The sequence below is a fragment of the Mustela nigripes genome, chromosome 3 (genome assembly GCF_022355385.1).
Source record: "Mustela nigripes isolate SB6536 chromosome 3, MUSNIG.SB6536, whole genome shotgun sequence".
NCBI lineage: Eukaryota > Metazoa > Chordata > Mammalia > Carnivora > Mustelidae > Mustela > Mustela nigripes.
This window is the reverse complement of record NC_081559.1, coordinates 69,669,077-69,691,289: the sequence shown is the minus strand read 5'-3', so window position 1 is coordinate 69,691,289 and position 22,213 is coordinate 69,669,077. Positions and strand designations below refer to the sequence as shown.

General features: G+C 42.4%; 1 protein-coding gene across 5 annotated transcripts in view; it reads left to right on the top strand.

The window, feature by feature from the left end:
* Positions 1 to 21,057, top strand: part of CHN1 (chimerin 1) — a 211,735-nt gene extending 190,678 nt beyond the window's left edge. For all 5 annotated transcript variants that reach the window (XM_059394198.1, XM_059394199.1, XM_059394200.1 and 2 more), the window contains 5 exons: positions 7,802 to 7,975; positions 8,724 to 8,801; positions 11,896 to 12,033; positions 18,888 to 18,993; positions 20,271 to 21,057. In XM_059394198.1, the coding sequence (XP_059250181.1) occupies positions 7,802 to 7,975; positions 8,724 to 8,801; positions 11,896 to 12,033; positions 18,888 to 18,993; positions 20,271 to 20,442 (668 nt within the window). In that variant the 3' untranslated portion in view covers positions 20,443 to 21,057. The remainder of the gene's footprint in view (positions 1 to 7,801; positions 7,976 to 8,723; positions 8,802 to 11,895; positions 12,034 to 18,887; positions 18,994 to 20,270) is intronic.
* The last annotated feature ends 1,156 nt before the right edge of the window (positions 21,058 to 22,213 follow it).

The window sequence follows — 22,213 nt, the reverse complement described above, 5'->3', positions numbered from 1 at the left end:
GAGTGCTTGTTCCTGGGCACAAATCACCTGCTTAAGGAATGTTGGTCTCAGTAAGCATTAGGGATTAGATATAAATTTAGAAACTTTGACACAGCCAGACCAGCCAAGAACTTGCAACAGTTTCTTGAACGCTTTGTGACTATCGCTGATTTAAAAGCTTCTCGTTTATGGGAGTAATGATGTATACCACTTAAGTTTTGAAATATGAAGCCCATCTACATAAGAATTCTGAGTTTGCTATGTTAGCAGGGAATAGGTTCTTGTATGCATAACCCTTGACAATATGCTACGATCCCAAATCATGTTTGAAAGAAATGCTTTGGAACTTTTATGATAGTAATAATAGGAAGGAAAAGGAAAGAGAAAGTGATTTGCCCCCTCCTACAGCTACCCGCTTTAATAGTCTCCACAATTGTGTAGGAATTGAAAGAAAAGCCTTGAGGAGAATTTTCATTTTTATGCCTTGTCCATGAAAGCATTCTGTTCTCTGTGATTTGAACCATATTAATGTATAAGAACAAGTCAGCTCCTTTTTTTAAATGTGAAGGTTGGCATTTGAATTCGTTCTGTTTTCTATGACAACGAATTCTTAGCTCTGAAGTGGCTGATCCTGACCTTTGAGTCATCCACTTTAAAACAGAATGCAAAGAATTAAGAATATAAAGAGAGAGAATTATGAAAGGTTAAACAATGCCTCCCTAAAGAAGTCCACTTTCTAATCCCTGGAACCTGTGAGTATGTTACCTTTAATGGCAAAAGGGACTGATTCAAGCTAAGGTCTTGAAATGGGGAGATGACCTTCCATTGTTGGGGTAGGCCCAGGATAATCACAGTCATGGGGTCCCTACAACAAAGAGGCACAGTCTGAAAAAAAGGGACAGAAGCAGACCTCAGAAAAGGGAGAAGATGCTAGGCCGTTGGTTTTGCAGAGGGAGGAAGTGGGCCAGGAGCTAAGGAATGTGGGCAGCCTCTAGAAGCTGGAAAAGGAAGCCTAGAAACACTGCCTCTCCGGAGCCTCCCAAAGAAGCACCGGCCTGCATGAAGCTTAGCACTTGATATCCACCTAGGGAAACTTGTGGCCTTGGGGCATCTGACCCCCAGAACTAGGACATGAACTCTAATGATGTAAGCCACTGAGTTCGTGGTAATTTGTTACAGCAGCAATGGGAAACTAATACACTAGCCACTGAACATTTAAGACATTACTTCCGAAGGAAGAGGGCAGGCTAACTGCCTATCTGAAAAGAGATATATTTATCTGCTTTTGATCCTAAGACAGCTTGCTTTGTTCTGGTGTCTTTTTTTTTTTTTTTTAATCCACCAAGGCAGAAGAGAGCGTGTCAGGAATTTTTCAGGGAGCATTGGCCAAAAGCATCAGTTTTGTATCTCCCCACCCCCTCTGTTTTTTTTTTTGTTAAACATCATGTGAATTGTCGAGTGGTGTTCCAGGCACCAGGCTGGCAGAGTTACCGCCAGAATCGGACTGAATCCAGTTAGTGAGAGGCAAGCTGTCCCTTCCGACCCACATGCTCTAGGCTGGCTAAGAGGCAGGCTGCGGCTGAAGAGGGCAGCGGAGGGACAGGCAGTGTAGACACGGCCTTTCCTATGCCTGCTCTTGAGATCCCAGAGCAGGCACCAAACATCCTCTTTGTCTACCAACATCTCCCTCCCTCTAGCTTGCATGAAAGACTACAAGGACAGGGCAAGGGAGCATGGAACGGCAACTTGGGAGCAGAGACCTTAATATTTATGAGCACTGTAAAAAAAAAAAAACTGGGACGCCTGGGTGGCTCAGTTGGTTAAGCAGCTGCCTTCGGCTCAGGCCATGATCCCAGCGTCCTGGGATCGAGTCCCACATCGGGCTCCTTGCTCCGCAGGGAGCCTGCTTCTCCCTCTGACTCTGCCTTCCACTCTGTCTGCCTGTGCTTGCTCTCGCTCGCTCTCTCTGACAAATAAATAAATAAAATCTTTAAAAAAAGCGAGCTAAAAAACTACCTGTAGGTAGTTTGTAACAGCAGAGTTCAAAGGATCCTCGTTCAGACAAAAAAGAGTTTCCCCAAACCATGTTTCCTTTCTCTATGAAAGGGACTTAACTTATAAGTTAAAATCATCTGTTGTTATATAATCACTGAGCTTGCCAAACACCCCTCCCATCAAAAAGACCATGATTCCACCAGCGTTGCTGAGTTGTTTTCACTTCAGCCTTGCCATAATAATCTGAGAATTAAGCCAGATAATAATTGTAATCACACATCAACTTAGTATTGGTTATTTATTCAAGCGACTCTGTTTTTCACATTGCTGTCATCACACACAGAGACACACACACACACACGCCACAACAGAGAATGGGAGTTCTTTCCTAGTAATAAAATGTATTCATTGCTTAAAGTACAGGACTTAGCTTTTAGGTTGAAGAAAAGAAGTGGAAATAATTTATCTTAATTACTGCTTTGATTGACTGGACCTAAAAAGTTATGTTTGTCCTTTTATTTTTTTTAAAAATCGTATCCATTTATTAGAGAGAGAGAGAGAGAGCGCGCGCACGTGCATGGTGGTGGGTGGAGAGGGAAAGAGAGTCTCAAGCCGACTGGGTGCTGAGCACAGAGCTCTACAGAGGGCTCGCTCTCACTACCCTGAGATCATGATCTGTACCAAAACCAAGAGCCACATGCTTAACCAACTGAGCCACCCAGGTGCCCCTATGTTTGTCCTTATAAATTACCAGTGAGAAGTTGATTAGACTTGTTTAGAAGTTTCATGTAGCCGTATTTTCACAAATATGCAAAAAAATAAATTATTTATAATTTTGCTTATGAAAGTAATGACTTCTGATACATATGAGAATTGGGCTATTCCCATTTTCCCTGGATGGATATTCAGGGAGGGAGATATCTAAGAGACACATTTTAGAATAAAAATTTGATTCGCAATTATTTAAAATATGAACACACCTGGCTAGAACATGTGACTCTTGATCTCAGAGTTGTAAGTCCAAGCCCACATGGGGTATAGAGAGTACTTTACAAAAAATTTTTTAAAAAATGAATAAAATATGAACACTCAAAGAATGAACAATTATCTTTCCTTTCAAAACATGCATTAACATTACCTTTTAATCCTAACAATATAATGTGAATATAAGCTATTTTTTTCAAAAGATAGATTTTTGTGCTTTCTAGATATGAAACATCCATTTTTTAGAGAAATCAAACCCCAGGAATTCTGAAATCTGAGAATAGCTTAAAGTTAGTGTCTAAGTAATAGAAACATTAATAAAGGACAGAATAAAATGTGAGTTGAGTTTTTTCATTTTTCCTTTCATATGGTTTAGTCCATGCTTATTAACTTGAAGGATTAGGAGGGGGAAATGTTTCATTGTAGCATAAAAATAACCTACTAACCAAGAGATGCAACAAATGAAATTATCTTTTACGGACTTTTGTTGTTGTTTACAGTGTAGAGCTTCCTTGGGAGAAATGGAATGGTAGAGGAGTTATATGACTTTAATAAATAAGGATGAAAACCAAATAAAGTCTTAATGGCAAACTGAAATATGATGTATGGCTAGTTCCTGCAGGAGCGATTTTCAGAGCGAGCTCAGAGCTGGTATATTGCACCGTGAACTTAATGGTATAAAGATGCTTTATTTTCATGACTTTGCCCTATCCTTTGTTCATCTGAAGGACTTCATAGCTAATCCTGCCAAAAATTTGGCTTTTGAAACTTATTTCTAAACTGGAGTAGAAGATGTTGTCGCACAGTTTTTTTTTTTAAGATTTTATTTATTTATTTGACAGACTGAGATCACAAGTAGGCAGAAAAGGAGGGCGGGGAGGGAGCAGGCTCCCTGCTGAGCAGAGATCCCAGTGATGCAGGGCTCAATCCCAGGACCCTGGCATCATGATCTGAGCCGAAGCCAGAGGCTTTAACCCACTGAGCCACCTGGGCGCCACCCATAGTTTATTCTCATTCAAATGGAAGAAATAGATCAGGTTAGAATACATTTTCCTCTTCCTTAATTCCTAAATCTGAGCTCAGTCATCACTCTACCCTCTTGTCACTGAGTCACAAATAATCTAGGAGTCTAATGTTTAAAGTGATAGCTGACTCCAGTTATTGAATGGAAAAATGTTAGCATTAACATCAAACGAGAAGTGCTATTCACCTGTTTTGATTATGTGTCAAAATTTTACTGGATTGCTTTGTAGTGGTTTTCCATATGGAATTTATACCTGGGGAAAGAATAGGACAAAACAAGAAAATAATGGGTAGCTTCTATCACTGATTTTTAAAAGTCCTTGCCAGAGGCACCTGGGTGGCTCAGTTAATGAAGCGTCTGCCTTTGGCTTGAGTCGTGATCCCCAGGGTCCTGGGACCGAGCCCCGTGTGTTGGGCTCCCTGCTCAGTGGGGAGCCTGCTTCTCCCTTTCCCTCTGTCTCTGCCTCCTTCTCTCACTACTGCTTGTGCTCTGTATCTCAATGGAATAAAATCTTAAAAAAAAAAATTCCTTGCCAGTGATTTCACTCATATGTGTAATTTAGGAAATAAATGAGCAAAGGGGAAAAAGAGAGAGAGAGAGAGACAAACCAAGAAAACAGATTGTTAACAATAAAGAATAAACCGATGGTCACCAGAGGGGAAGTGGGTGGAGAGATGGGTGAAATAGGTGATGGGGATTAGGGAGGACACTTGTGATGAGCCCAGGGTCATGTATGGAAATGCTGAATCACTATATTGTACACCTGGAACTCATATGATACTGTGTCTTAACTGGAATTAAAATAAAAACTTAAAAGTACACTGATAAAAAAGTCCTTGCCAAATCATTTATATATATGTATATACACCCACATATACATACATACATACATACATATATGTAAAACAGTAAAATATAACAATGTCTCTTTTAAACTCAAGTATATACAACAAACAATGGGTACAGTAAACATTACCGAGTAAGAGGTTGAAACTAGCCAATACATCTTCGGGGCTGGAAACCAACTCTTGGGTGTATGATACGCGGCTAGTGAAGGGCAGCAGGCGTCGCTCGGTGGGAAGAGCACAGGCTGGGAATCCAGAGGCCAAGGCTCCATCTCAGTTCTGCCACTTTCCGGCTGGAACAAGTTATTTGGACTCTTGGAGCTTTATTGCCTCTATAGGTAAAGGCAATGGGATAGGCTGTTACCAAAAGCCCTCTCCAACTGGATCTGTTGCTTCTTTGTACACACTTCAAGTATGAGGCACATCAACATTAATATGAAATTATGAAGCTTTGCTGACTTTTATACATTTAAATACTATGGACGAGTTCTTCCGGTTCTGGACGAGATAAATACATAGGTTTCATTTTATTCCTCACAATATTAATAACAAAAGACCCTGTACAAAACCTATACATCAGCTATGAGAAGACTCTGAAAGTGGAGAAAAGCGGGCAGTCCAACCCCAGGAACCCCGCAGCAAGTTGCCTGGTAGTTGGGGTTGGCTTTTTTCCTCCCTCCCCTGTATCCCCAGCCTGGGCATGGGAGAGGCCCACAACCCAGCAGTGCCAATAAGCACAGACCAAAGATGATCCAAAGAAAAGCCTTCTCTTCCTAGCCAAAGCCCTGGGAAAGGGTAGCCAGCCGAACCCTTTCTGCCCTTCCTGCTGTCCTCCAGGCAAGCATCGCGAACAAGGCATAGTGCAGCAGCCACCCTCAGTAGTCTATGGGCAGAACCCGGTTTCGCCCTGCCCTGCAGTCCCCAGGGTGCACCTCGCACGTGGGAGTGAGTGGAGCCCTGTATTTCATCACTGCCTGGCAGGAAGGAAGCGGTAGCCCCTCCTGGCTGAGCCTGTGGGTGACACCTGGACTTCTGTCCTGCCACGAAGTAGGAGCAGCACCCTCTCAGCCCAAGTCTGTGGGTGAAGCCCTGTCTTCACCCTGACCTGCAGTGATGAGACAGCTGAGACAGGACATTACCCTGTCTTCCACATGTACCCTGTGGTTCCACATGGCACGGCATTCCTTCTCAACCAGGCTTCTGGGCAAACCCTGGCTTCCAGGTTATAGAAAACATTAAAATATTCAGGGGAAACAAGGTCTTTTAAGTGGACATTTGCCATTGATTTGCCTTAGGATTGAATCAGAAATCTTACCAGTAACTAAGAGGGATATAAAGAGGAACTGGGGGTCTGGGTGATGTAATCACTTGGACATTGTCTAAGTATTACAGAATGTTGTCAAGCCATGTCCTCTGGTAATACAGATCCAGCTCCGTGCTCTGGAGGCCCATTTCTGTCTTCAAAGAAGCAGCTGCTATTCTTTAGTGAGGATAACATTGGGCATTGTTGGTATTGGCTGTGCCTTCTCCAGTGCTGTTCTCTTCCACACATATGCAAAGACCCAGTGTCCCTCTGCACCTAGCTTGTCTTTGTACATGGGAGGTGCTCACTACAGTGGAATTCCTCCCTTTGAGTCACACAGGCCTTACGTATGCATTGCAAGTTGGCAGTGTCTACATATTTAACGAAAGAATGATTCCGTTTATAAATTTTGGCAAATGTCCCTCATCTCTGTTTATTGTTGCCGCCCTATAGAACTAGACTGCAGCTTTACCAAGTCATTATTAGAATGATAAGCACCAACATTTGCTGAAAGAGCAAGAAAACTAAAGCTTGCCCAGGGACCACAGGCAGTGGCCGTGGCCGTGTAGGATTTTCAGATTGTTTCATTAAGACCTGGATATCTCTGAATCAGATTTACAAGGGGTCAACATCAAGTCCTTATGAAAAACATCAAATGGGTTAGGTTTTTAGAAACATAAAGATGACATTTATTTTAGTTAAATTATTCAGTGATGGTTCTTTGAGAAGAACAAAATATTTGAATTCTTCTCTGTCCCTTCTAAAACTCCATTGCTCTCTTATTGAAAATGAAGTATCTCCTGACATTAACTAGAAGATGTTTGAGTTCTGGCATCTTAGAAGTTACAACTCAGTAAAATTACAAAGCAAAGGACAAGCTTCAGGAGAGGCACGATGGTTATAGGTGTTAAAATCGTGGACCCTAGAAATATCTGTAGGCTTAAATCTCAATTCCATTGCAAACTCAGGGCATGACTTTGGGTAAATCACTAACATGTGCTCGGTTTCGTCAGATTTATAAAATAAGAAGAAAAATAGTATGTATTTTATAAAGTTTTGTGAGCTTAATGGAAATAATGTAAAGCATTTGGACTAGTGCTTGGCATCAGTAAGCCAGTGCTAATAGTAAATGGCTATTTTTAGCCGCTAAATTTATTGTTTTATATATCTATATATCAAGGCTTATGAAGAGATATGAATATGAATGGCATGATTTTAAGAAGATCCTGGGATACTTTTACTTTCGGAGAGCTAATTCCTCTTCATATCAAATATATTAAAGTATAATCTTATTTCCCACATCAAATATAATGTTTATGTCACTTTGAAGAAATGGACAATTTTAAGTTGCCTCTTTGGCATAATATTATATTTTGTAGACATTTAAACACTAATTTTGTTTCATCTGGGTTGAATTTCTCCTGAGATCACACAGCAAGTAAGAAATGAAGCACGAGCTAGAATTATCATCTGCTGACTTAAATCCAAAATTTTCCAAGAGAAAAGATGGGAAGAATGTTTTTACACTCTGCAGAAACTGCTGGAAGCTAGTCCCCTTTTAAGCCTCACTGAAGCTGGACGGACTGTCTTTTGCTAAAATAAACACTCCAGAATGCTCAAAACTCTGCTCAAAACATTGATGAATTTTTCCTTTCTGTATTTTTCTTTTAGATTGTGGTTTGAATGTTCATAAGCAGTGTTCCAAGATGGTCCCAAATGACTGTAAGCCAGACTTGAAACATGTCAAGAAGGTGTACAGTTGTGACCTTACAACACTCGTGAAAGCCCATATCACCAAGCGACCAATGGTGGTGGACATGTGCATCAGGGAAATTGAATCTAGAGGTGAGGCATTTCCAGTGTGGTTCAGCAATTGTAATGCACCATGAATGCAAGTTTTCATGCCCTTCTGGGTGCCTCATTGCATAATCCAGTTGTCTTCTTTTATAAGTTTAGGGGGGAATGATTTCAGATGTCCAATGATCTGAAAGCCTGAAATGAGTTAATGTAGCATCTAATGAACTAGCTTGATTTTAAGGTGCATTGAACTAGTTACAGGAAATAAACAAATATTTTTATGGATGATGATGCTTCTAGTCTATAAAAGTTGACATGTAGATAGCAATTTGTTTTTCACTTTTTACATTTTTCTAGGTCCAAGAAGCAAAGGTGTAAATGCTCTATTAAAACTAACCTAAGCCAAAAAGAACGCTGCATCCCAATTCTTATTTCCCATTTGGGAAACACTGGTATGGGCCTATTAACATGGTTATCTTAATCTTCGGTTATGTAAAGAATTATGGTATAATTGGGGTGATGAATTATTTCCCTTAAGACTCAACATATTTGATTTAATTAGACTCAGTGGTGAGCCAAATTACAAATACTCAGGTAACAGTAGGTCAGAGTTTAAAAACTATGAGTGCAGTGGTTTTATTTTAGGAGAAAATGTGAAGAGGTTTCTAAACAAGTGTATTTAATCATTCTTTCATGCACATTACTTCCCCAGCCTGAAGTATGGGAAGAAATTAAAATTTGGAGAAAAGGCATAATTCCAAAGAAACTAATTAGCTCCCTTGCTTTATTTTTACAGGTCTTAATTCTGAAGGACTGTATCGAGTATCAGGATTTAGTGACTTAATTGAAGATGTCAAGATGGCTTTTGACAGAGGTATGTTCTTCAGCACGTTCATTAACTTAGGACAACAATGCCCTCTGCCAAGAAGGCACAGTTTTTGTTATTCTTTATATTAATTATTTATATTTATATTATTGTCTAAGTCGTTGATTATTATTCCAAATTAAAAGTTTAAAATTCTACTTTTTATTAGTATATTAAAGTGTTACACTTCAAGGTGAGGAAGAAACTGTATAAAATGTAACTATATTACCAGTACCTGAGCACCCAAGGCTGGTCCCTGTTCATAAAAATATACACAGAACAGTTAAATTTACCAGAAATCATGGAGAAGATAGGGCAGGGTGGTTGGGAGAATCTAAGTCATTGCAGATCTCAGATTTCCCAGGCTGGAGTTGGCTCATCAAACCGCCCGTCATCCATGTATCCCATCACCATATTTGACTGGGTGGAGACTCAGTCTAATGACTTAGATGCCCCTACTACAGAATCGTTACTGATTTTATTTGAATTTATGCCATAAAGGAAAATATTAATAACTTTGGAATATAACGTAGTTTGTTGGGGTTGGAGGAATGCTGGAGATCAGAAGAGGCTTTTCCAGAGAAGAACAGAGGTTAACCACATAATATGTAAAGACGCTGGCAAGAGAAGAGTCTGTGCAAAAGCCCTGAGGCTGCCCTTGTCAAGGCCCTGAAAAGTGCTGTGGCTTAGAGAGAAGAAGTGAGAGGAGAGTGGATGAAGGTGCAATGACTGCAGTATCTCACTGTAGAAAGAATTAGCTGAATGGTAGAAGGGTTCTCAGATCCATGTCTAAATTCGATTCGATTTAACTTGTCATAAAACTGAGCTATAAGGTTGGTAATTTTATTTTCCAAACCAAAAATTGGATGTGTAACCCATAATGAGACAGGATATTTGATATGTGGATTCTCATAGAAAAATAACTAATAGAAGGCGGAAGCAGGAACTATGTGGCAGGAGAGAATACCAGTTTTCTTTCACTTTCCCTGAATAAAAATGTCAATAGAGGTGATACTTACCTTTGCAGTTTTTCTGCCTACCATTTGTGCCCCCCCCATCTCCTTTTCCATATCTTTGGGCCTCTAGCACCTGCCCTCTTGCCCAGGGTTCCCCAGGGAAGCATTCTACATTGCTTTCTCCTCCCAGAAAGTGGTCTATCCCAATTTGGACCACCACAGCCCGTGATTTCAACCCAAGTGTGAAAGACACATACCAGTGATCTAATTCACACTTCAATGTGAATGTATGACATGCCATGGCATTTTGCATTTAAAAGAGGCTTCTTTAAAGAAAAAGTAGTAGTAGTTTTAGGTTTACCGTTCTAGGTTGACAGTAGCTTTAGCTTACAAAATTTCACAGAGATTTCCCATCTAACCTCTCCTCTCATGCTCCCCCCAACCCAGTTTCCCATTGTTAACACCTTGCATTAGTATAGTACATTTGTTACAATTGATGAGCCAACATGGGTACGTTCTTAATAACCAAAGTGAGTAGCTCACATCGAAATTCACTCTATGTTACAGAGTTCTGTGGGTTTGGCAAATACATAATGTCATATATCCACATTAAGTGGCACATAGAACTTTCACTACCATGAAAATCATCTGTACTTTACCTGTTCTTCCTTCCCCTTCTCCCCCTGCACCCCTGACAACCACAGTTCTTTCTACTGACTCCACAGTTAAGCCTTTCCCAGAATGTATATAGCCGGAATCATGGAGTATGTAGCCTTTTTCAACTGATTTCCTTTACTTAGCGGTATGCATTTAAAGTTCTCCCATTGCTTTTCATGGCTTGATAGCTCTTTTCTTGCTGTTGTTCAATAACATTCTTTGTCTAGATATATCAGTTTATTCGCCTATTAAAGGACATCTCAATTGCTTCCAGTTTTTTGGCAATTATGAATGAGAGTGGCTATAAATATTTGTGAGCACAGTTTTGTATAGACATAAGTAGTTTTCAGCTCTTCTGGGTAAATACCCTGGAATGTGATTGCTGGATTATATGGTGAGAGTATGTTTAGGAAACCACCTACCCCCAAGTGGCTGTACCTTTTGTGTTCCCACCAGCAGCAACGTACAGTTCTGTGGCTCCTGGTCCTCCCAGCATTCATTGTCAGGGTTCTGTATTTTAGCCATTCTAGTATGAGGGTAGGGAACAGGCTGCTTTTTTTTTTTTTTTAAGATTTTATTTATTTATTTGACAGAAATCACAAGTAGGTGGAGAGGCAGGCAGAGAGAGAGAGGAGGAAGCAGGCTCCCTGCTGAGCAAAGAGCCTGATGCAGGGCTCGATCCCAGGACCCTGGGATCATGACCTGAGCCGAAGGCAGAGACTTTAACTCACTGAGCTACCCGGGCGCCCCAACAGGCTGCTTTTTAATCAGCCGAAATCATTTGTAAGCCAAACGGAATAAAAGAAACCTAGGATAAGGTCAGCTCAGAGTAGGCACTAATTGAATGTTTTGTAGATGAAAATTCAGGTATTTTAACCAGTGACAAAATGCAGGGGAGTAAAAGAAGGCCAGCTTCCCTTGAGAGTCTTAAGGCCCAGCTCCTCTGAATTACTCCTCTATTGTATAACTTCTTTTCTTGTTATTTCAACATTCTAAAGTTTTGTTTCATTTTACTCTCGTGCTTCTTGCTATCTGCCTACCCCCAAGGCTTAGACAGCATCCCAACGTGTCATGGTCATGTATCAGAGCCTGGGGTGAGTCAGAAGTGGCCTTTTGTAAGTTAGGAGTGGCTTTCTTGTTATTTTTCACATTCTCTAGGTTTATTTAAAAAAGAAAGAGAAAGCAATCCCACTCATTCCCCTAGGAATTCTCAAGTACTCCTGGAATTTACAAATGTTGCTGTTGACCTCTGTCCTCTTGTACTCCCCCCTCTTTAAACCTGGAAAAATAAGTAACTTCAGAATAGAAAATTTTAAAAAAAATGATTTCGCTTTCCACAGAAAATTGATCATTTATATACATCGGCACACAGAATTTGATACTAAAAACTGACGCACTGCCAATCTCTAAAGACTGTACCCAAAAACATGTTATGAAAACAGTGCTATGCATTCAGACACTTACTCTTATTTTTTTAACCTCCTTCCAAGATGGGGAGAAGGCAGATATTTCTGTGAACATGTATGAAGACATCAACATCATCACTGGCGCGCTGAAACTTTACTTCAGGGATCTCCCAATCCCACTCATCACGTACGACGCCTACCCGAAGTTTATCGAGTCTGCCAGTAAGTATGAAGCCACGCATTCCGAATGACCCCCCAGACTGCCTCCTCCTGGTAATCATTTCTCTGGTTTTTCCTGAGTTTCTTGAATGCTTACTAAGTATTTCCCCCTCGCCTTTCTCCACGGCTAATATACTCACAAGAATTTTGACCCCTCTCTAACATCGGTTATTTATGACTTCTGCCATCAGAAGCTTCTTTGTCATGGGCTAACCCTCATTTTCCAAAGTAAGGCTTAACCCAGTGTTCCTTAGGTAAGGACCAACACTTCCACAAAGTAAAAATGAATAACTAGAAAAATAAAATTGAAAAACAGGACCAAACTATTTTGTTCTAGATTCAGCTAGGCATAAAAGTTGCTCAATCAGATCCCATAAAAGTTTCTAAATTCTTACTTTCAATGTCTGTCCTTATCCTGTGACAAACCATTAACAGACAGTTTGTGAACTGGCACTGGTCCGTAGATCATACTTTAAGGAACACGGTTTTAGATCAAGAAGTGTTTCTTTTTTTTTTTTTTTTTTTTTTAAGTTCTAGTTGAAATGCAAATGAGAAAAAGCAAAGCCTCATATGCCAAATTATATTTATGGTGCAAAACTCATACCTGTAATTCACAGTACATTTTTTTAAAGAAGGGAATTTTTAACAGATTTTAAGTGTTGGCATTGCCATTTTATAGAAAAGATAAGCTATTTCTGTCATTTTCTTTTCTCTCTTAAAAACCATATGTTGTCTTGATCTTTAAATAATAACATCACTTTCTTAGTAACACTGATTTGCTTTTTGACTTGGAAATTTCTTGAAGTACAGACTTGCTTTGTTCTCGTTTTTAGTTTCCCCTTCAGTGCTTTTGTTGAGAATTTCTGTGGTTAGCTCCCTGGAGCCCTGATTTCTTGCGGGTCAGCCCAGCTCTCATGTAGAGAACATCCAGAAGAATTAGACTGATTTGTACAAATGTCCATGTTAGGAGCCTGAAAGCCTCTAGGTCACTTCCATGGGAGTTTAACTCCTCTTATTTTGGGATGGATTTGGTGCTGATCATGAAAATTGTCTGCAGGAGCTTCTGGGTTTCTGTTTTGTGGCCCAGACGTTTCCGCCCCAGAGAAGCCTTATGGCCATGAACATGGGCAGCACTTGACACTTCCATCACGAAGGGCTGCTCAGTCCACAGTCTGCCCTGATCCCCAGGACAACACTGAGGGCCCAAGGGGGCAGTGTTCCTGTCCCCAGTGTCACTTTGAGGTAAAACTGAACGTTGGCTTCTGCGCCAAAGCCAAAGGCTCCCCATTAGCAGGGGACAGAGCGTTCTTCAGACCCAGGTTCTGAACTCGACACAACCACATCATTGATGCAGAAGAAAAATCCAAGCCTTCCTTAATGGGGTTCAAGGTCTTTGCCTCTCACACTCCCACACTGTTCCACCTTCATCCCGCAACGCCCACCTCAGCTGCCTCGGTTAACCTTCCAAACGATCTGTCAGCGTTCAGGGTTTGTATCTGGAACAGGCCTTCCGTCTCCTGTCAGTGAACCCCCCCTTGTACCTCAGAGAGCTGTTCAGAGCCTATCACAGGATAAAAACGTCCTAACTCAAGGCAGATTCCTTCTCATAAGTTCAGCTATTTTGAGGTGTGATTTCCCTGACACCAAAACCATGGCTTAATACTTAAATACGATATCAGTGTTTATTTTATGTGTTTGCAATTAATCTATTGTCTATGGAATATGGTGTCCTTGTCTGCGTCTCTTCTAGCAGTGGCATCGCTTTCATCTTTGGACACATAGATGCAGCCTTTCTCTTTACAGGCACAGAAGGGAGACAAGAGAAGCTAAGATTTGTACAGCATATACTAGGTACAGAAATCATGTTAGGCACTTTATAGCCACAATTTCATTTTAGTCGTTTTTTTCTTTTTTTTTTTTTTCATTTTAGTTTAGTTTTAGTTTAGTTTAGTAACCTCTACACCCAACATGGGGCTCAAACTCATGACCCTGAGATCAAGAGTTGCATGTCCTTCCAACCGAGGCAGACAGGCGCTCCACCAGGATAGCATTTTAGGAAGGGGATATTATAGGGTGTGAGTAAATTGTCCAAGGTCCTTTTGGTGGAGAAGAGGCCCTGGCATTCTGACTCACATGTGTCTAATGTCCGAGACCCTCTCTCTCCACTCAGCCCACTGCCTGGCTCCCTGGAGCAGCAGAAGACTTACCCACAGGAGGAAGACCGAAAGGCAGAAAGTCCTCCCAAAGATGGTCAGGGCTGGCCCACCCTTCCTGATGCAGGGACTCTTGAACCTTTTTCTCACTCAGCCCCTAGGAAACGGGGCGGGGGGGGGGGTGGCGGGGGTTCTTCTTGAAGGCTCGGGTTTCTCTGGCATTTATTAGCATTTCTTGCCAACAGAAACTCCAAGTTCACATTAAAGCTTTCTCCTGCCAAAGCCATCTGAGCTCTGCTGCCTCCCGCAGACATGTACCGCTTGGGAGCTGGGGGGGAGTGGCTACAGGAAATGAAGAGGGACACACAGGTGGTGGGGGCTAGGGCGTCTCATCGAAGGGCTTAAAGGTCTTTGTAATCCCTTGGCAAGTGCCATGGAACCACCTGGAAGTCTCAGACTACCTTTTTCCTCACTGCCTCCCCTTCCCCTCCAGGGAAGAAATCGCTGCCCCCCCCCCCCCCCCCACCAGGTGCAAAGGCCTGGAAGGCAGGTGCCTCTTGAAGGCATGCTCTGTAAGCCCACACTCAGGCGCTTCTGACCACAAGGACAACAGTGCTGCTGGGACTGAATGTGGAAATCTTTCTCTGGCCAAGGACTCTAAGAGCTGTGCTCCCAGATGATCTTAGAAAATGTGATTCAGTGTGTAATCCTGAGTGAGTCAAATAAAGTCAGAAATAAAACCCGGGGTTCTTCGTCCCAAACAACTTAGAATGTCCTGAAGCCTGGGATGAGAACTTGCAAGTTTTTCCCTCAACTCTGCCACTGAGTCACTCCTTAACCTTAAGTCTTTTTTCTTCTTCTATTTGAATTTCTATTTCTCTCTTTGAATTGGCAGCACATACCTTAAAAAGAACTTTTAACTAGATGTTGATATAGGTTCAGGTGCTTATTTCCTGCCCCCACCATGTTCACATTTCCACATCCTTCCAGACCTCCCTCAGATGCCATCTCTTTCTCTCCTCTGTTCCGCTCAGCCCCCGAGCCATCTTTCTCCTCCGTCTCCCTGTCATACTTCACGTGGACCTCTGTTACGGCCTCCTTCCTTCACGCCTTCATATCTTGCCTTCCTTGTTAGACTGACCCCTTTACAAGCGGAAGTTCTCTTGCTCATGTTTATTGTCCCACAGCCCCTGCAGGAGTCCCTCACTTACATAATAGGTGCTTAATAAATACTTGTTGAATGTGTAAGCATAATTTTATATTGAGAACCACAGATTCTTAGAGTTCTTAGATCTTCTAAAGGGTCATGTTAACAAGACTTCCTTCTATGACACATTCTTTTTTAAATACCCGGTAATTGCAGGATCGCCGCTTCTCTCAGCAGACAGCTGCCAGTGGACAGACTTAACGGTCAGAAGGCCCTATTGTGCACAGCAGAGAGCCACCTGCCTTCAACTCCCTCCCATTGGCAATGGTCCTAACATCCCCCTCTTCTGCATACAAGCCTTTCACATACTTGAAACAACTGATGGTGGTTGTTCATCTCTAAATACATTCCATTTTATCTTTGCTTAAATTATGCCATGGTCTTCTTAGGACAAAAGATTTCTGTTCTCTAAAAAGAATATGGTTACTAGTCCTTTAAGTAGAAAAAAAATAGAGAAAAATTAATTCCAGGGAAGAGTCTGTCAATTTGATGTCAGAATATTCAAATGTAGTTTATCATATGCCCCCAAATTGCTCTCTCCAGTCTGGCCTCACCCCGAGCTCCAGATTCACCAGCGTCAGCGAGATCATTTGGAGGTCTGATAGACATCGTGAGTAGAACCCTGGTCTTTCCCACGAAACCTCTTCCACCCATAACCTTTATGGAGGCTCCATCCTCCCAGTCACTTATGGCCAAAACTTAGCTCATTCTTGATTCTTCTCCTCATACATCCCTTATCAGGAAATCCCATGGACTCGACCTTTAAAATATACCCAGAATCCAGCAACTTCTCATCACCGTCACTGCCACCATCTGGTCTAAGCTAGAGTCATTCCTCACCTGGTCTTTTTTTTTTTTTTTTTTTAAGATTTATGTATTTGAGAGAGAGCAAAAGAGCATATACTAGCCTGGAGGGAGGGGCAGAGGGAGAGGGAGAGAATCTTAAGCAGACTTCCCGCTAAGCACAGAACCCATTGCGGGGCTCAATTCCACGACCCTGAGATCATGACCTGAACTGAAACCAAGAGTCGGATGCTTAACCAACTGCACTGTCCAGGCGCCCTCCTCACCTGGATTTTTGTAATAGTTACTAGAATAGTCTGTTTCTACTTTGGCCTTTCCATAGTCTGTCTCCCACATGGGAGACAGAGGAGAGATACTGTGAGCAACATCTGCCACATCATGTCCTTGTTCAGCACCTTCCCTTTTCTCTCTGGAATAGCCTACAGTCCCTGGAATAGCCTACAGCACCTGACACAACAGTGTCCTGTTTTCTTTTTGACCTCCTTCCCATCCCCCTCTTGCTCACTCCAGCACAGCCACCTCTGGCTTCTCACGTGTCCTCAGATGTCACAGGCCTCTCGCCCTTCAGCATCCTGACACAGCTGCTCCTTTGCCTGGAAGCCCTTCCCCCTCGCACTTGCAGTGGTTCTTACCCTGCTGTTCTTTCCCGAAGCACTGGCCTCATTCTAATATAGCACAGACTGGAAGTCCATGTTCACTGTGGATTGCCAGTCAGCCTCTGAGAGAGAGAAGCAGCTCTCCGTGAGCAGGGAATTTTACTTGCTAGCCCACCAACACCATCCCTAATTTCACACCATCTCAAGATGCTCTCTGCAAAGATTAAATATGAAAATTAGAAGAAAACTATGTTACTCTTTTTTTCAATTTCCAAAACAATATAGTTTCAAATTAATTAGCCCCATGGCAAAAATTATAAGACAAAGTAATAGTTTTCTATAGTAAATGGAGTTTTCTTAATTCTAGAAATTAAATGATTAAATTTCAGTATCTGAAATGGTACTGCTGTTATGAACTGACATTCTTTAAAGACCCGAAGTTTCAAAGACCCATGTATCAGTTATCATGGCAAATAATACATCCTGTATCACTGAGAAACGAACCAGGAACCCTGAGTAAGCTTTGGGCAGAAATCCTAATGGCTGAAGTTTCTTTTTTCTTTACGGAGATACAGAGATAGTGAGAGAGAGCATGAGCAAGAAGGAGAGGGAGAAACAGGCTCCCTGCTGGGCAGAGAGCCCGATGCTGGGCTCCATCCCAATACCTGAGCCGAAGGCAGACGCTTAACCAACTTAGTCACCCGGCCCCTCCTAAAGTTTCTTTGAATTAAAAAGCTTCGCTTTTCCTATTCTGACATTTATCAGCTCTGCACTGCCAATGCTAGGAAAGCTCACATTCATTTTTATGTCAGCTTTACCCTGACTGATGCATGGCCATGGAGTCGGTTTGTCTTAGACGTTAGAAAATCAGGGTTCTTAGTCTTGTGTCTTGAATGATACATTGTGATCAGCTATGGCCTTCTAGTATTTCAAGGCTGCTCTCCTGATTCAGACTCAGCACTTTGAGGTCCCCTTGCACCTGCCCTGCGCCCCGACATTCAAAGGCCCCCTATCTTCGTGACATCTGAGGAGAAGCAGGAATGTGCTAGGGTGCTCTGAGAGCACAGCATTCCACAGACGTCTGCTGCTTCTGATTATGGGAATAACTGATGAACTAAATGCAATCTGTGACCTCAAAGGAACGTGCTGGGGTTTTGGCCAACACAAAACGAAAATGTCCAAATGAAGATGGTTCCCTTTGAAGTTTCTACCTTCGGAAGAGCCACATTTATTTCAGGGACCCTGCTGTCACTCCCAATGTTTAGAATTGCCTTCACTGGCTCATTACAGTCTCCGGTTGTCCTATGTAGTAGAATATTTTTGTGCTCTGAGGATAGATTTGACTTTTTTTATATAACAAAAAGTAAATTAAAACCAAGGAAGTAGGGGCGCCTGGGTGGCTCAGTGGGTTAAGCCTCTGCCTTCGGCTCAAGTCTTGATCCCAAGATCCTGGGATCGAGCCCCACATCGGGGGAGCTTCCTCCTCTCTCTCGGCCTGCCTCTCTGCCTACTTGTGATCTCTGTCAAATAAATAATAAATAAAATCTTTTTTAAAAAATTAAAAAAAAAAACAACTAAGGAAGTAAATACTGGGTGATTCCTCTCTTGGTTTACAAAGAAAATAGCATGAATATCAATGAAGCCTCTGGCAGGGGTTACCATGGCAGAACTGGGATGTTCAGAAGACCTGGAAGGAATTAACCTCCCTTCAGTATGTCTGTAATGTTGTAAGATGATCTCATTTGAATGTCTCGGTTTTTACTCTGTGCATACATGTGTCTGAACTCTTTGGGGTGACAGCCGATCTACCCAGTGTCCAAGGTCCCCAGTGACCAGCCTCAGGCGCTCAAGTGAAGCAAGTGGGGGCTGTCCCCCAAAGTCTAAGTAAATGGTATCGCTGCGCCAAAACCAAGTCTCACAGAAACTGGAGACTTGGACCTTAAAATACTTTCCACAGCTTGGGGGTGGGGGGTGGCAAGGATCTGCAAAAAAGCATTTTGGACCGGTCCTAGGTGATCACTGCAAGAACAGAATTCAGTGAAGCATTTATACAAGGTGTTAAAGTTCTTCTCCTTGGTGTTCGGCTTGCTGTTTTAGAAATTATGGATCCGGACGAGCAGTTAGAAGCGCTGCACGAGGCCCTGAGGCTGCTGCCCCCCGCCCACTGCGAGACCCTGCGGTACCTCATGGCGCATCTCAAGAGGCAAGTCACGGGCCGGAGGTTGCTCCTTGTGCTGCGGCCCAGTGTTAATAATGAGATGAGACCAAAGATCTAAGAAAGGACAGATCACTGAGGGAGTAACTACAGACACGCGCAAGCAGAGGAGGAAGGCTAAACAGTGCGCACCAGTGCCGGGCACAGGCTGGATGTGGCCACGCTGGCCGTTCGGGTCTGTGGGTGCAGATATGTGAGAGCGCCCGGTGTCCGGTTCTGGTGGGAAGAGGAAAGGTGGTAGCTGTCCCGGCAGGAGCATTAGCATAAGAAAGAGCAAAGCAACTCTCCAGAAGTCTCGCTTTCCTTACTTCTTGCTCCCAAACAGGCACTTCACCCTGGGTGACAGGATTATTGCCGTAATGTCTCCGACACTGAAAACTGCTATAAAAAATGGAGTAAAATAAGAGGTAGAGAGAGGAATAGAAAATAAAATACTCTGGCTACTTCTGGTTTAATGTCTTAAGTAGCTTGATGGTAGTGTAACTTCATTTCCGTGCTCGGTCGCTCTCACTCTCTACTAGTTGAAGCAAATGGTTTTAAATTATGGGATCGAGTTTTAGTGGTTTTAGGATTTCAAAATATAAAGCCAATTAGAAACAAAAAAGACAGAACTTGACATCTATTTTGTATGCCTCTCGGCAAGAGCTACCCAAAAATGAATATTTAACTGGTGGCGCATTTAACATTTACACGGTTTCCCTCCTTAAAAGCAGTAGGAGCTAAAACTTGTGTTTAATATGCTTACAAATTCACTTGCAAATTCAAGTTTGCTTCATATATGTATGCAATTAAGTCCTTAGCACTAACGCAAAGGAATGGCTCTCCGGCCCTAGTCCGGGCCTTTGCTAGCTAGCAGGAGAGCAAACACGGACACTCAGCCTCCCTCAGTCTCCCTGAACGCAGCCCACTCTGTGCCTCCGCCACCCCCTTCCCCGGATACTCTGTAAATATCCTGGGAACCGGGCAGCCAAGGGAAGGAGGGCTGATGGACTAATAGAGACGACCCAGCGCCCCCGTCCACTACAGGCAAACACCCCGCACATTCCAACAGTGAGATTGGCCAGGAGCTTCGGTGATACCGGAAGTTTAATTTATTGATATGATTTACTTTGAGGTGAAGAGGGGGACATACAAGGAGCGTAGCCAAAGAGCTGGTAAGTGGGCCGGAGCCTTGACCGTGAGCCTGGTTTTTATTGTAGCGCTCAAGCGCTGTGCAGAATGCCCGGGCTTACACGAAGCCGCACCCCTGTGCTTCTGTTTTCCAGAGTGACCCTCCACGAGAAGGAGAACCTTATGAACGCCGAGAACCTTGGCATTGTGTTCGGCCCGACCCTGATGAGATCTCCAGAGCTGGACGCCATGGCCGCCCTGAATGATATCAGATACCAGAGACTGGTGGTGGAGCTGCTTATCAAAAATGAAGACATTTTATTTTAAATGTTAGTTCGCAGGGGAAAAAAATGTTTTACAGATGAAGGAATGTTTTATAGTAATTTAATTGGCTCTTATAGCTGCATCATTTCTTGGTTAGAAGTTCGGGCAGATAGCCAGGTTAAAATGAAGGAACTTTCCATTGTTTCCATAGCACTGCTCCGCCGTCCTTGTAAAACAGTGAACACGCACTCCAGTTCTAGTGCCCCTGGGTGTTTATCATGTTAAGAGAAACTCAAGCTATTGCATGATTAGCCCTCTCTCTGGCAAGGGAACCCCACACAAAGGAGACAACAAGCCTGCACCGCCTCTCCGTCCCAGGTAGTCTGTGGTTGTAATTCAGCATGTTTCGCAGAGTTGATCTGTCGTGACTTCGCTTTTGGGTTCTATGTCATTGGTTTCTGACGCTTCTGTAAACGCTCACATGAATGGATGAACCAGCCCCCCTCAGCTGCTGCGTTGCCATAGACTAGAACATACGCCAACTTTTCTCAGACGCTTCATTTCTGGTTTCTCTTAGTTCTTCGCTAACATAGTCTTTTCTTTCCAGCAAAAGCAAACTGTGTTTTCAGATTTGTTACTTTAATAAATTATCCACCAATAAAAAACTATAATGCGGAACATTTTCTGTTATGTTATTATTGGGTTCCCGTTGCAATTTTGTGGTTTTGTCTGGCATGCATTTATTAATTTAGTAAATTTGACTTTTAGAAATCAAAAATATTGATAGCTTACTTTTTCCCCCATGATTGAAAATATTTGGGAAAATGCATTTGGCTATTTATTTAATACTAAGTAAAGTTTTGTGTTGAGTTCCTAAAGTAATTTAAAGCTGATTAAAATATCCATTCGTTGGATTTTTCTTCTGGCACACTTTGGCAGAAAGCTAGACTTATTTTCTCAACTTCGGGTGAGGGGTGAGGGGGCCCGGCAGTTGTTCCTTCTTGAGCCTTCAGAAGAAAAACTAAAAACAGTGACTTCTTCAACATTTGATTTGTCAGAAATGCTGGCATTCACCTGCGGTGGGGCTGCTCAGGCTGCTGGAGAGGAGTTGTGCGCATACTTCCAGATCCCAGGACTCCAGCGGTGGGCCTGATGCTGTCACTAACTACCCGTGTGCCTTTGCGTAAGAGCCCTCCAGGGTCTGTCAAATGAGCATCCTTCTAGAACTCAAGTTGTATCCTGCTTTAAAAAGTAGAATAATAATAATGACGCAATGTACACTTCAGTCCTTGATACCATGAAGACCATCTCAAAGATAATGGTAACTGACAGAAATGAGGATTTTTCCCTATTTTTGCCCCTAGGCTTTGGTAGGAGGTTGATAGTAGAACTACTAATATATGTGTTGAGAAAAGTATGGTTGTTCAAGAGTTAGTCCCTCACCGTGGCCTTCTCAACCATGGTCTCCCACGGAAAATGTCATGGCACTAAACATGGGAAGCATGGATTAAGAGGGTACAGAGATTTCTTTTGTATAACAAAGAAACTTCTTTAAAATGCAGGCCACTAAAAGGCACTATACATAAATCTGTGCTCTTGACTCATGAAATACATTTGTCAGAGAAATCTATCTGATCACATAAGTCTGTCCCGGATCAGGTAAGGCTACATTGTGTCATGGCTAATGTTCATTTTGTACAAAGTCCTTTAAAAAGAGAAATCCAATTACAGAGAAAGATGCTTTATTAGAGTATAATCACCCTGTTCTTTTCCTAAAAGGAATATATCTATATATTTATATATATATCTATGGCTGACTCTCTAGGCACTTTTT